Source organism: Amblyraja radiata, chromosome 8 (assembly GCF_010909765.2).
Source record: "Amblyraja radiata isolate CabotCenter1 chromosome 8, sAmbRad1.1.pri, whole genome shotgun sequence".
Taxonomy (NCBI): Eukaryota; Metazoa; Chordata; class Chondrichthyes; order Rajiformes; family Rajidae; genus Amblyraja; species Amblyraja radiata.
Genome location: NC_045963.1, coordinates 19,117,666 through 19,133,433, shown reverse-complemented (window position 1 = coordinate 19,133,433; position 15,768 = coordinate 19,117,666). Strand labels below are relative to the sequence as shown.

Sequence of the window (15,768 nt, the reverse complement as noted above, 5' to 3'; positions counted from 1 at the left end):
TGAGTTTTCAAGTGTAACTTGGCTGAACTTCCCTTCTAAATTTAACCGCCTTGTTAACAAAGCTGAGATAACAAATCATCTGATCCCTCATAATTATAATCTGTGCTTTTAAGCCTTGAGGCAAATTTCTACTTTATTAAAGAAATAAGTATGCATCTGAATGATGTTATTGTTGCTATCTAAAGTCATGAGACTGCTGACAGATTTCCGCACATTGAAATCTGTGGGAAAAAACAGCTCTAAATCTCTGGGTCGTATTCCAGGAATTTTCCATTTACAGTCTGAATATTTGGCTTAATTAAGAACTAAGGCCAATTTAAGACGTATATTGTTTCTTTTTGTAATCTTTTACATTCTAACTATAATCAAGAGAAGTGAATTAGTAGACAGGTAAACTAAGTACTTATTCTTGGTTTTAACCCTGATGGTTGGTATCTGAGGATTTCCAAATATATTTTGGAGCATACCCATTAAAACAGGCCTATATTTTGTTTATAGAACTGTCGATATATCTTTCCATTTAGGATGGCTGTTTTTTTTTTCAAAGTACTTCATGGAATGCATAACTGTAAATTTGAAAAGACTATATTTATACCTTCTTAATTTGATTGTTTTGCTGCCCATACTTTTATTTCTAAGGCAATTCACAAAATTGTATAAAACAAAAGAGGATGATTTTTACCATAAATCAAAAATTTCAGGAGAGCTGTGTAAGAACATTACAAAACATGTGATGTGGTCAATGGAAGGCTTTCCCAGAAGCTAAGTATCTCTAATTTAGAACATACAATTTTAAAGTAACTGGAAATAAGAATGCTTTAAATTGCTGTTAGAAAAAATTGGATCAATACTTAATAGAACTACTTTGTTAATAGTGCTATCCTAAAACAGTATAATGGAATATCCTCCTCGATGAACTCTGCACACTCAAACGCGAACCTATTTTTGCCAATGATGGATCTCTAGTGGATTCCTAGGTTTGATTTTTTAAATTTAAATAATAAACATTACTCATAAAAATCGTCAGATTCAGATTGTTCAGATGTGCATAAGCAACATATGGCAAGTTAGTGAATAACAAAATAATTTTAACCTTAGATAATGAAATAAACAATCGGTACAAGAATTTGCTAAGACTGAACGTGGAGTATTGTTTACAAAGTTGTTGCCAAGACTGGAGGGCTTGAGTTATGAGGAGAGATTGTTTTCCCTGGAGCAAAGGAGGTTTAGGGATGACCTTATCGAGGTTTATAAAATCATGAGGGGCAACGATAGGGTAGATAGTCACAGTCTTTTTCTCATGGTAGTGGAGTTTAAAATTAGAGGACATAGGTTTATGGTGAGGAGAAAAACATTTATAAGGAACCTGAGGGGCAAGAGTGGTGAGCATATAGAAAGAGCTGCCAGAGGAAGTGCTAGAGAGGATATTCAAGACATTTGGATAGATACATGGATAGGAAAGGTTTAGAAGGATAAGGGCCAAGTGATGGCAAAGGAGACTACCTCAGGTCAGCACCTAGGCAGCATGGACAAGTTGGGCTGACAGGCCTATTTCCGTGCTGTATAACTCATTGACCTTATGATAAGTTAAAAAAAAATACACAACAGTTATATTGAATTTTAAGATAGATTTTTATTGTGCTTTAATGCTACCTTAAGCCTAAATTGCATCCACAAATTTGTATTTTTATTTTTAGTCATTATATTACAGAGATAATATATTTCAAATACGAATAAATTTCTGAAGTTTTGGGAATAGTTTGAATGCATTCTGTGTTGTCGCTTCCATGACATTCTCCACCGAAAGCCCTTTAATCTGTGCAATGTATTGACAGGAGACTGATATGTTCTTAGGCTCATTTCTTACCTGGAAAACAACAATAGTTCAGTCACCTTAATCACAGCACAGCACACCTATAGGTTGCAGTGAAATAGACAAAACCTACAACAAATCTACTAACAACCTGGAAAACTGAGTGCTTGTTGGACAATATGTTTTTTTGAAGAGATTCATCAAACCTTTCCTTGGTAAATACAAAAATTTAAAACAAAATCCATTAACCTGATTGAATTTCTTACATGGGACTGAAGCATACAGATCATGAATGTGGCGCATTTGTTCCATGATTCAAGCAACTACAACAACATATGGAATAGTAAAAGATTTGCATTTGTATCATTGCTTTCATGTTGCTTTGAGGATTTCCCAAAGTGTTTTACAGCCATTGAAAGAGCACATTGTCCACACTGGACTTTTGTTATTTACTAATACTTTTGCTAGTTTTCAGTAAGAGTTGTCATTGTTTTTAGCATTTTATTTCTTCTGCCCTCCATCCTAGCACAGACCTTCCTTTATGTCTCTCCTCCTCCTCCTCCCCAATTCTCCATCTCTGTTAGTGTAATTAATTTTTTCTGTTGCCCATTAATCCTCTTTCTCACAACAAGGATAATGCCTACCCAGCATTTTCTATTTCTATTTCAGATTTCCAGCACTTATTTGTTTTTTTTTAAATTTTGTATCAAATATAGAAACTGTGATTTGTTGAGTTGTTGTTGAGTCTCCAGCATCAGATTGCATCCAGGGAATGGAGAGGAGGAAGTGAATGGAAGTCTTGAGGTAAATATCAGTAGTGTAGGTGTAAGTTAAGGGAAAGCCTCAATAAATGGAATGGCACGTACTGGTTCCAACACAATCACCTCCTCTTCCCTGATAAATCCTGGAAACCCCTGTCAAATAGGGTTAAATATTAAATAGTAAGTAATTTTAAGGCACAGGATATTCAAGTAATGGATCTTTTTCTTAAGAGCAGAGTCACTACCCAACAATTGCACCATAACTTCCTTTCATACTGGAAGGGGATAGGTTAGAAGCAGGTGTCAGGTTTTGGTTAAACATTGTTAACTATTGGCTCAAACCAAGCAGTTATTGATTGATTGTTAAAATTCCTCCTTAATTTCTAAACTCAGGCAGTTTAAATGATTTCCATATGCATCATAACATTTAGTAGTCAGCTCTAAACCAGTTGAGGACATCTGTTTTATAACATCTTTCTTGGTTTGATGGAGAAAAACTAAACAAAGAATTAGTCATTTAACCAGTTTTAATGGGCCAAGAAATGTTTTACCTGTTTTACTGGCCCTAATGCAGGAGAGTCTGTCTCCAGGCATATAAACTCTAATGGTAATTGCTTCACCAATTTCTGCTTCTTGGATAAAAGAAGACACAATTAGTTTGACTGCAGATTGAACTATATAAACATTTAACTAAAACATCTTTCCAAATCTTTTTAATCAACAATTACAATTCTAAAAAATCTTGTGCAGCAACAGTACTCCATTTCACAAATTTCTAATAGCAAGGCTTGAATTTACACATATTGATATAAATAACTACCAAACATTTTATGTGTGTGCCTATCTAATGCAACTACTTTTATGGGTTTCTCTTGCCAACATGCAGCTTTCTACTCTCTTATTGACTGATTGCATCACAGGTTGCTCAGGCAACTCAAACACCCAGGAACAAAAGAAATTACAAAAGGTGATGGATATTGGCCAGTTCACCATGGGCACTGACTTCCCCACCATCAAAGTGATCTAGAAGAGGTGATGCCTCAAAAAGGCAAGCCAACATCATCAAGGACCCACACCACCCTGGCCACACTCTTATTTCACTCCTGCCATCAGGAAGAAGGTATAGGAGTCTGAAAACTATGACCTCAAGTTTTGGAACAGTTCTTCCCAACAACCATCAGGTTATTGAACACTACAAACACCAACTAAACTCCAAACTACGACTTGTCTTGGTTACACTATGGACTTTGGCCTTTTGTTTTGTAATGCACTAATGTTTTTTTCTTAATTTAACTTTTTAAATTGCTTTATTGAGTATTGTGTTTATAGAAGTGTTAGCTGCTGCAAATATGAATTTCATTGTTCTGTTTTAGTACATATGACAATCTTGATTCTTAGTCTTGGGAGTATACTGTAAATGTCTTACAATTGTATAGTTCCATGAAGATCCAAACCACATAATCGCACATCTGAGCTTGGCGTTATAAACTGTTTCACCTCTAAGCCTGATGTTTGGTTTGACCTCATGAGGCAGCTGGGAATCAGGTTGGATGCAATTCAACCTAGTAAGACATCATCCAGGTAACTAATCTGACAACACAAAGGCATTGAAGGCATTGACTAATCCATGTATCTCTTGCATCCATATCTATGAATGATGCTGCAAAGGGGTAGGATGCAGATCTTATATTTATGTGCCTTTTTAAGAGGGCCTTTTTGCCCTTTGGGTTCATACCAACTCCCATGGGTCCTATTCATTATTTATTAGTCCTACTCTCCTTATTTCCTGAACCTCAAGCAACTTTTTTGCTATCAAACATGCCCATCAAATCCCTTCGATTCTTTTTTATGATTAGCCTTCATTAAGATCATAAGGTCATCAAGCCAATTAAAATGCCAGGACATCTTTGGGATATGAGAGGAAACGGAGTACCTAGAGGAAATACGCAAGTCAAGTCAAGTCATGTTTATTTGTCACATACACATACGAGATGTGCAGTGAAATGAAAGTGGCAATGCTCGCGGACTTTTGTGCAAAAAGACAAATAACCAAACAACCAAACAAACTATAAACACAATCATAACACACATATACCTTTACATAATAAATAATGGAAGGAAAAACGTTCAGTAGAGTTAGTCCCTGGTGAGATAGGCGTTTACAGTCCGAATGGCCTCTGGGAAGAAACTCCTTCTCAACCTCTCTGTTCTCACCGCATGGCAACGGAGGCGTTTGCCTGACCGTAGCAGCTGGAACAGTCCGTTGCAGGGGTGGAAGGGGTCTCTCATGATATTGTTGGCTCTGGAGTTGCACCTCCTGATGTATAGTTCCTGCAGGGGGGCAAGTGAAGTTCCCATAGTGCGTTCGGCCGAATGCACTACTCTCTGCAGAGTCTTCTTGTCCTTGGCAGAGCAATTCCCAAACCAGATGGTAATGTTCCCGGACAAGATGCTTTCCACCGCCGCTGCGTAGAAGCACTGGAGGATCCTCGGAGACACTCTGAATTTCCTAAATTGCCTGGGGTGGTAAAGGCGCTGCCTTGCCTTACTCACGAGTGCTGAGGCGTGTGATGCCCATGTCATATCCTCGGAGATGTGGACTCCCAGATATTTAAAACAGTTCACCCTATCCACAGGATCCCCATTTATCCTCAATGGAGTGTACGTCCTCGGATGATGTGCCCTCCTAAAGTCCATGATCAGCTCCTTCGTTTTTTTGATGTTCAAGAGGAGGCTGTTATCCTGGCACCAGAGTGCTAGACCAGCCACCTCCTCCCGGTAGGCCTTCTCGTCGTTGATCAGGCCCACCACCACAGTGTCATCAGCAAACTTAATTATTGAGTTGGAGCTGAACCTAGCCACACAGTCATGTGTGTACAGGGAGTACAATTGGGGGCTGAGGACGCAACCCTGGGGCGATCCTGTGCTCAGGGTGAGGGACTTCGATGTATTCCCTCCCATCTTGACTACCTGGGGCCTGGCGGTGAGAAAGTCCAGGACCCACCCGCACACACACACACACACACACACAGTCGAGAGAATGTGCAAAAGTAGGAAGCACCCAAGTCACAATCAAACCTAGGACCCATGCTTCTTTTATTTGCTGTTAAAGACGAGGGCCAGGGAATGAAAGGTTGTGGGATTGATTGATATTGCAGAAAGAAAATTGGAGTTACTTTATGCTTTAGGATGTTTCAGGGAGCCTTGCTTTGACAAAATAGTACAGGTTTGGTTGCAGAAACAAGGAACTGCAGGAGTTGGTTTGCACAAAAAAGACACAGAGTGCTGCAGTAACTCAGTGGGTGGGGTAGCATCTCTGGAGAAAATGGATGGTGACTTTTCAGGTTGGGACCCTTCTTCAGATCTTCGGGGTTGTTTGCATTTGATGCTATTTATCCAGAGGTGTAATAGTCAGCAAAGTCAGTTATGCTTAAAATGAAGGTAGACAAAAGTTCTGGAGAAACTCAGCGGGTGCAGCAGCATCTATGGAGTGAAGGAAATAGGCAAAGTTTCGGGCCGAAACCCTTCTTCAGACTGATGGAGGGTGGGGGGGGTGGGAGAAGAAAGGAAAAAGGAAGAGGAGGAGCCCGAGGGCTGAGGGAGAGCTGAGAAGGGGAGGAGACAGCAAGGGCTACCGGAAATTGGTGAATTCAATGTTCATGCCGCTAGGGTGCAGACTGCCCAAGCGGAATATGAGGTGCTGCTCCTCCAATTTCCGGTGGTGCTCACTCTGGCCATGGAGGAGGCCCAGGACAGAGAGGACGGATTTGGAATGGGAGGGGGAGTTGAAGTGCTGACCCACAGGGAGGTCAGGTTAGTTAATGCGGACCGAGCGGAGGTGTTCGGCGAAACGATCGGCAAGCCTACGCTTGGTCTCACTGATGTAGATCAGCTGACATCTAGAGCATGCTTAAAATGAGTTGATCAGTGGTCCTTTGGTTAAAGGCAGGAAAGATAGTGATCCAAAAGTTGGCAGTGAAAGAGTGATTGGATGAATTGATGGACCTAGAAGCATCTTTGTCTATAAATAAATTTCTGGTTGATAGCAATAGGCCAGGAAATAATGGCAGCCACTTGTACTACTCTGCTTTGGAACTGCAGTTCTACTGAAGAGCTGAATAAGGCATACTGTTACAATAATATGGCAGATGTAGTACCATTGACCAAGGATGAAATTCTTTCACTACAGTTTTATTTTTCGCACATCTTTGTATCTTTAAATAGATTGACTCAGACAGCACAGAAAAGAGACATTAGTTACACAACTTTGGGTCTTCAACAGGTTTCCATTACTTTAATTAAAAATACTTCCATACGGCTAGGATACATTTCAGAGAATATTAATATATTTGATCTAACCTGCTCGCTTCTTATAATAGATGGTGGGATTGAAAAATAAAATCCAGCTTTCACCCCTTCCATGGCCACAGAGGGTTTTCCATCAAAAGCATGAAGCAATACTTTCTGAGCTCCTAGGAAAAAAGAATAGAAGAATGTATTTTTATGTTGTTATTCAGCATCCATTTTCTTTCAAGTTAGCCACATATTTTGCACTTAAGCCAACCTAACACCATGTTTAGTGTGACTAAGCACACAATGAAGTGCACACTCAGTTCCTATTTGGGCACTTCTCACTTTTATTAAGACTAGACATCAGCAATGCAAACGTTTAGTAATCTCTCTTTTAAGAACCTGTATCCCTCCATGCAGTGACTTTGTATAATGGTGCTCCCATGTAAGATGACATTCTGTTATCAAAATAGACTGAAGCCTAGCGAATCTGGTTTGAAGAATAAATAGCATACTGCACTTGGGAGGAATGTAATCTAGCAAGATTAACTGTGGTAAATGAATAAAGTAAAGGCAAATTCACTATTTAATTTGGTCTTTGCATATAAGGACAAAAGCAAAAATGTAAATTTTTAAACCTTGTTCCTTCAGCAGGTTAATGGTTGGACGTCCAGCAGAGCGCGAATGTACATTCCTGAAAGGATAAGAAAGGAACATTCAGCATTAACAATACAAGCACTATATTAAACAACCTATTAGACTACATTTTAGATAGTAATCAAATCTTTTGATTTGTATTTAAAAAAAATCCAAATTAAAAAAAAATTGCAAGTGCTGGAAATGTGGAAGAATAGACTGAAAATGCTGGAAAAGGTCAGCAGGTTGGCCAGCATGTGTGGAAAGAGAAATAGAATTGAGGAAGTGGGCCTAAGTAGGACTGAAACTAAGCCTGAAACTCCACATAACTTCATTTGACATGCGATTTAACTCTGTTTCTTTCTCCACTGATATAGTCACCTGTTGAGTATTTCCAACATTTTCCATTTTAAATGTAGGTAATAAAGGGATTTAATTCAGCAGGCCAGGCAGTATCACTGGAGAACATGGATAGATGGCGTTTTGGGTTAGGTCATAGAGTGATACAGTGTGGAAACAGGTTCTTAGGCCCAACTTGCCCACAGAGGCCAACATGTCCCAGCTCCACTAGCCCCATCTGCCTGCACTTGGTCCATATCCCTCAAAACTTGTCCTATCTATGTACCTGTCTATCTGTTTCTTAAATAGACAAAATTGCTGGAAAAACTAAGCGGGCAAGGCAGCATCTATGGAGCAAATGAAATAGGCAACGTTTCGGCCCGAAAAGTTGCCTATTTCCTTCGTTCCATAGATGCTGCCTCACCCGCTGAGTTTCTCCAGCACTTTTGTCTACCTTCGATTTTCCAGCATCTGCAGTTCTTCTTAAACATATCTGTTTCTTAAATGTTGGGATGGTCCCAGCCTCAACTACCTCCTCTGGCAGCTTGTTCCATACACCCACCGCCCTTTGTGTGAAAAAAGTTACCCCTCAGATTCCTATTAAATCTTTCCCCTTCAATTTAAACCTATGACCTCTGGTCCTAGATTCCCCTACTCTGGGCAAGAGATTCTGTGCATCTACCCGATCTATTCCTCTCATGATTTTATGCACCTCCATAAGATCACCCCTCATCCTCCTGCGTTCTAAGGAATAGAGACCCAACCTACTCAACCTCTCCCTATAGCTCAGACCCTCTAGTCCTGGCAACATCCTCATAAGGTCCCTTCTTCAAACTGATTCTAGGGGAGGGGAACTGGAAGCAAGACCAGGACAAATTAGGGCAGGCAAAAGATGACCTCAGGCTGGGTGATACCCCGATAGATCAATTGTTGGCTAAAAATGGCGTTTGCATCAATGCAGCCCTGAGGGATAACACTGCACCCCCCCCAACATCAATTGGCCTATCACGCCGCCTGAGGTCGTCTGTTACCGGCTCTAATACCTACTCATTTTCTCCATACTGGAGTAACTCTGCTGCCTGACCCGCTGAGTTACTCCAGCATTTTGTGTATATCCTTGGTATAAATCAGCATGTGCATATTTTTTTTATTAAAGGGATTTAATTTATTGTTTCATTTTTTAAAATCAATTCTTAGATGAAAGCATTGCCTTACAATAGAGAATAAACAATAGGTGCAGTTGGCCATTTGGCCCTTCGAACCAGCACTGCCATTCAATATGATCATGGCTGATCATCCCCAATCAATACCCCGTTCCTGCCTTCTCCCCATATCCCCTGACTCCGCCATCTTTAAGAGCCCTATCTGGCTCTCTCTTGAAAGTATCCAGAGAACCGGCCTCCATCGCCCTCTGGCAGAGAATGCCACAGACTCACAACTCTCTGTGAGAAAAGTGCCATACACCCACCACCATACAGCTAGGTGTTTAAAAAATAATAATTTCATATCTATTAACAGAATTGCATTCTTTCTTTACTCCCACCCTAGTTTATAGAACTTGAAATTGTTCAAAGCCAATATAGACATGCACGAAAACACGAAGTTGAAAATGGTCCTGTAAACTTCAGCAGTGACCGTTTTTTATTTCCCCCATAAAACATTGAGAAATAAGCATCTGATTACAAGTCCAAACTGAAACATTTTATTATTATTGCAATTGTGCTCAGCAACACAATGTTTAAACTATTTCTTCTCTTCATGGTAATGTCCATTCACGTCTATAATTATACATCCTGTACCTCTCGTTTTTATTAAATATCATCAAACGACAATGCAACTTGTGTCCTCAGGAATGTTCAATCATGGTCCACTAGGTCAATTTAGCAAAGTTCCAGACATGTATTACCTAAATCAAATAATACTTGTGTCCTCAGGAATGTTCAATCATGGTCCACTAGGTCAATTTAGCAAAGTTCCAGACATGTATTGCCTAAATCAAATAATGTACCATTACTGTGGAAAATAGAGCTATTGTGATTCCATTACTATGTATGATTCAATGCAGAGATTTGTAAGTGAACCAATTGTCAAAGGAAAACGTACACAAAAAAATACATAAACCTCGCAAAACCCTCCTTTCTAAATCAAAATTTGTATTTTGATTTAAATAATCTTCAGGATTTTGAGCAGTTTTCAAGCAGATTAAATTAGTGGCCAAACTAACCTTCCTCTGATAGTCTTTGAAAACATGGATGATGGGGAAAAGTCTATTCTGCATCAGATGTTACGGGTAAGATTTATTCAACATTGCACATATGTTGAAAACAGGAGCACCGTAGTTTGTGGTAGCAATGTCGAGGGATACTTTGGAACTAGAGTGATTTATTTTTGCCATTCAAAGCCTTCAAACCTTGAAAGCTTCTATTGACTACAGCTTTTTTCCATGCTTTTGATTTCAGTTGGAAGAAGTAATTCTTGATTTTTCTCCAAAAAGATGCAGCTTTAATTTTAACATTATATTAGTGTTTCCAAATCAAATTAGCACCGAGAAATAGTTTTTTATCTACTCTTAAAAATTATTTGATGATTACCAAAACTGCAATTGGATCACTGCACATTGAACTCTTTAATTTCACTGTTATTTTGCTGAATCGATGTTCCAGCCTCCCTAGGCCAATATAATCTTCCTGAATTAAGAGATTACAATGGGCGGCACAGTGGCGCAGCGGTAAAGTTTCTGCATTACAGTGCTTGCAGGTTCAATCCTGACCACGGGTGCTGTCTGTATGGAGTTTGTACGTTCTCCCCGTGACCACGTGGGTTTTCTCCGAGATCTTCGGTTTCCTCCCACATTCCAAAGATGTACAGGTATTGGCTAGGTAAATGTAAAAATGGCCCCTAATGTGTGTAGGATAGAATAGAATAGAATGCCTTTTATTGTCATTCAAACAGCTTGGTTTGAACGAAATTGCATTTTCTAGTCTTACATTACGAAAAAACCCAAGACCCACACTTAACACAGTTTACACAAACATCCATCGCAGTGGATCTCCAACATCTCCTCACTGTGATGGTAGGCAAAGTCTTATCTCTTCCCTCATCCAGCAGCCCAACTGCAGCATCGAAGAGAACTGGGGCTCCCGATGTTAAAGCGCCCGGCGGACGATGGTAAGTCCTGTGGCCATTAAGCCACGGCAGGCGATGTTAGACCCAGCTCCGTGTCCTTTAAACCCCGCGATTCCAGCGGGAGAAGTTGCCGTTGCTGGAGCTCCGAAAAGCGGCCTCCCACCTGGAGCTCCCGATGTTACTGTCCACCGGGCCTGCGGCCGGAGCCTCCGAAGCTCCAAAGTCGGGTTGAAGCCACGCTCCACCACAGCTCTTCCCGTTCTGAAGACGGCCAGCTCCGCGATGGCAGGTCCGCAGGCTCCGTGACTGGAGTCCTCAGGTTGGTCCACGATGTTAGGCCTAACGACACCGGAGACCCGACAGGGAAAAAGTCGGGAACCCCGGACAGGGAAGAGACTAACGGTTTTCCCCCCCCACCCCCCACATATACCGAGCTAAAGATAAATAATAAAAACTAGACTCAAGACAAACATTTAACAAGACAAAAATTTAAAAAAGACAGACGGATTGTAGTCGAGCCGCTGCCGATAGGCGCCGCCACACCATTAAGTGTGGGTAGTATTAATATGCGGAAATCGCTGGTCGGCGCGGACCCGGTGGGCCGAAGAGCCTGTTTCCGCACTGTATCTCTAAATTAAACTAAGAAATGCATGAACAAATTGGCACAGTGGAATCCTATGGGTAGGGTGCGGCACAGGGGGAGAAGGGGAGTTGTGATATGCCATGCCATGTCCCAGTACCATTGGTGCATAATTTCCATGCGTGCGCTTCATGCAAGAGCTAGTGTATATTTTGATCACAAATTGTATTCATTCTCTCATTAGAGTATGCTAAGCATAAGTAATGCTTTACCCATTGAAATCATTCAACATTAAATGACATGCAACCTCTGCCTCATGAAGGGATGTTATCTTCTGAATCAAATCAAGGCTGTATGTTAACATACCACATCTTAATCATTGCTGGGAGGAATGACTGCACATGATCAGACATAATATTCCACTATAGCCATTTAAGCTTTTCTCACTATCAGCCAACCCACACGTCTGCTATTATGGGTGCTGTGTTCTGCTGTTGGCAGGAATCTGAACACTGTGATGGCATTTCTGCAATCTTTCCACCAGCAGATTGTAAAATTCTCTGATGCTACAACCGAATGAATGTCAGTGAGTTCAAGCACATGCCTTCTCTCAACATGAAAGCATTTGGCCACATACCACCTCCACTTTAACAGTGCCATCACAATTGTTTGGCAGCCAGCTGGCCAGACGGCTGCTTTTCATGATGAGGTAATATAGTTAGAAATCCTAAAGTTGCTCATGGCTAATCTTCATGGCTATTTGCTGGTTCCTCTTTTCCTAAGGAGCGATCGTCTTAGATACAGCTGAAGAGATGCACTGCTTAGAGGTAGAGCTGCAAAAACACTTGGGAAAATTACACCAAGGAAATATGCAAAGGCCATTATTCAATAATTATACAATAATGTTACAGAGTAGCCATAAAAAGATCATTGATATTGAATAGTTCGTTATGCTTTGAGTTTCATGATTTGTGCAGATGGAGAAACTGATATGGGTGTGCACAAAAGAGTGCTGTGGAACTGAAAGCAATTAGAAGAATGTGGTCTCCCTTTATTTATTAGTAAATCTTGGGAACAGGCATTACAACATTTGATGTCTCCACTCCTATGGTTGTTGAGGAGCCTGATCTGCTGTAGCGCTAATGCTTCAGTTTGCTACTTGCTATTATGGGACCAGCTTGAATGAAATAAAAGACCACATACATAGTGAAGAATGTTTCTTCAGTGCTATGAGATTTTGCAAAGTTTTAAGTACTCAGCTGACACATGGCTGAGTTTATGGTTGGTAAAGGTCAAGGCTTCTCCTTGAGATAAAGATAAAAAGTTCACAAATTCCAGCAATCCGGCCATAAACTCAGTACCAACTGAGTTTTCTGCAGTAATGGTTTAAATTGAGTCCTAGGGTCAGCAGTCGGGCAGCTATCACATGACATTCCAGGCCTGCATGGTGGCTAGATCTTGCAATATTTAGTCCCAGTCTATCTTTGTGCTTGTAGCTTGTGTCAATGCAGCGGAGTTTTCGAGGGGTGTAAGGTTCTCTCTTCGTTACTGTTTATTGTCATCCTCCTCACCCTGCAGCACAATGGGCAGGGGTTGTACCGGTTTATGGAACTTGCAGCAGATGGTGATAAAGCATGAGACAGAATGGACTGTACTGCAGGGTGGCTGTTAAGAAAATCTCATCTTGAAGAATTAAATGGGACTCTTTACATGGCTCCTCTAATGCATGGTTCTGATTATTGAAGCAATGTTAGGCACAACCCCCAGCCTGGAAAGACCGAGGAGGTAAGGACGAAATAGATCTTGTCATCCAAGAGCCAGTCTGCATGTTGACTGAAATATGCCAGGCACAACAGACTGCTTTAGGATAAAGGCAAAATCTGAGTTTCCCAATTACATGGGTCATCGGTATTTTACATTAGTGGTCACATATGACCTGCAAATTCACATGTACAGCTGGGAATGCAACATCAATGTTGTTGCTATTACCCCTCAAGTCTTCTTAAGGAAGGCAGCAAATCTGGCAAATTCCTCTTGTCCCAATGTCCAATACTCCCTGTTCCAGCAGCAGGAGATGATACTCCCCTGTGTACAGTGTGATGTCTTGAAAGTAATTACGGGTAATAAATCAGAATTGATGGCATATATCCATGTGGCCAATCACCTTGTTCTAATTTCAGGCATCGGAAATTCTCTATAATTGATGTGTAGAGAGTGTGTGTAGAGACAATAACAATTTTGTCCATCAATGGCACAATTACTGAATCAAGATAGCCTTGTCGGTTTATTACCAGCATGTTTGATTTTCCTTAACCACTTCTGGAGACACCTTGAGGTAGAAACTATCAAATCCTGGAGACAGGGATGGCAAGAAAAACCACCAAAGCAAATTTGCACTTTCCTCCCACCCTGCTTCCTGTAAGGACTCCATCCCCTACTCCCAATTCCTCCGTCTACGCTGCATCTGCACCCAGGATGAGGTGTTCCACACCAGGGCATCGGAGATGTTCTCATCCTTCAGGGAACAGGGGTTCAACTCTCCTACTGTAGATGAGACTCTCACCAGGGTCTCTTCTATACCCCGTAACTCTGCTCTCACTCCCCATTCCCCCACGTAACAAGAGCAGAGTTCCCCTTGTCCTCACCTTCCACCCTACCAGCTGTCACATACAACAAATAATTCTCCGACATTTTCGCCACCTCCAATGGGATCCCGCCACTGGCCACATCTTCACATCTCCTCCCCTGTCGGCCTTTCTCAGAGACCGTCCGTAACTCCCTGGTCAATTTGTCCCTTCCCACCCAAACCACCCCCTCTCCTGGCACTTTCCCTTGCAATCGCAGGAAATGCTACACTTGTCGCTTTACCTCCCCCCTTGACTCCATTCGAGGACCCAAGCAGTCTTTCCAGGTGCGGCAGAAGTTCACCTGCACCTCCTCCAACCTCATCTATTGCATCTGCTGCTGTAGGTGTCAGCTGCTCTACATCAGTGAGACCAATCGTAGGCTTGGCGATCGCTTCGCCCAACACCTCCGCTCGGTTCGCAATAACCAACCTGATCTCCCGGTGGCTTAGCACTTCAACTCCCCCTCCCATTCTGACTCCGACCTTTCTGTCCTGGGCCTCCTCCATGTCCAGAGTGAGGACCACCGTAAATTGGAGGAGCAGCACCTCATATTTGGTTTGGGCAGTTTACACCCCAGCGGTATGAACATCGACTTCTCTAATTTCAGGTAGTCCCTGCTTTCTCCTCCCCTTCTCAGCTCTCTCTCAGCCCACTGTCTCCGCCTCTATCTTTCTTATTCCCGGCCCCCCCCCCCCACACTCACATCAGTCTGAAGAAGGGTCTTAACCCGAAATGTTGCCTATTTCCTTTGCTCCATAGATGCTGCCTCACCCGTTGAGTTTCTCCAGCATTGTCTACCCAAATGCAAATTTAAAGATTTAAATTGGCGAAATATGCTTCCACCTATGCTGCTGGCACGACTACTTTGGAGACACCAGTTTGAAATAAATATTTGGGCGTCTCGTTGACATTAGATGATCACTTTGTATTTCGGGACAGTGGAGACAATGATACTGGATCGGCCCACAATATCTCCCAAAGTCAAAATGACACTTCTGATCTTCAAGACAGAAACAAGTATATTGAACATTGGATTAACACCAATAGGAACAAATTACTCAATGGACCAGTGAATGGATTGTTCCAGCAACAGTTTCTCAGTGCATGGTTTTTAGAATCTGGAAGTTAATATTGTCACAGATTCATCAAGATTGTATTGATGAAAAATAAGCTCCACAAATCAGCTAAGCATCAAGAAAGATTGGCTGGAGAAAATGAAAAGTGCATATTAACTCATACTTTCAATTTCCATGCCATTGCAATAAATGTACAGTCTGAGGGGCACTACTTTTAAAACAGAGCATGGAAGAAACAAATCTTTTACGGCCTAAAACATCAGAATAATTCCCAAAGCTGCATGTCTGAACAACAACAATTTTACAACGTAGTACAATATGCACAATTTTAGGTAAGCATTATTGGGCAAAATCTGAAATTAAGCTGTAGTGTATTTGAAGAGAGAAATTTCAGTTCATCATCCCCTCGGATAAAAGGTCATCAGCCTGAAACATTCTCTTTTTCTTTCTAATGCTACCAGACCTGCTGAATTTATCCAGCATTTTCATTTTCATTGCAGATTTCCACTGACAGAAAGAA

The 15,768-nt window shown here is 41.3% G+C and overlaps 1 protein-coding gene across 3 annotated transcripts in view; it reads right to left on the bottom strand.

The window, feature by feature from the left end:
* Positions 1-1,613: 1,613 nt before the first annotated feature.
* The window catches only part of tatdn3 (TatD DNase domain containing 3), a 41,979-nt gene continuing 27,824 nt past the window's right edge, over positions 1,614-15,768 (bottom strand). Inside the window, exons 7-10 of one of the 3 annotated variants that reach the window (XM_033025314.1) lie at positions 7,503-7,558; positions 6,934-7,046; positions 3,126-3,206; positions 1,614-1,867 (exon numbers count right to left, since the gene is read on the bottom strand). In XM_033025314.1, coding sequence (XP_032881205.1) covers positions 1,724-1,867; positions 3,126-3,206; positions 6,934-7,046; positions 7,503-7,558 — 394 coding nt within the window. In that variant the 3' untranslated portion in view covers positions 1,614-1,723. The remainder of the gene's footprint in view (positions 1,868-3,125; positions 3,207-6,933; positions 7,047-7,502; positions 7,559-15,768) is intronic. The other 2 variants (XM_033025315.1, XM_033025316.1) reach the window with 2 other exon arrangements.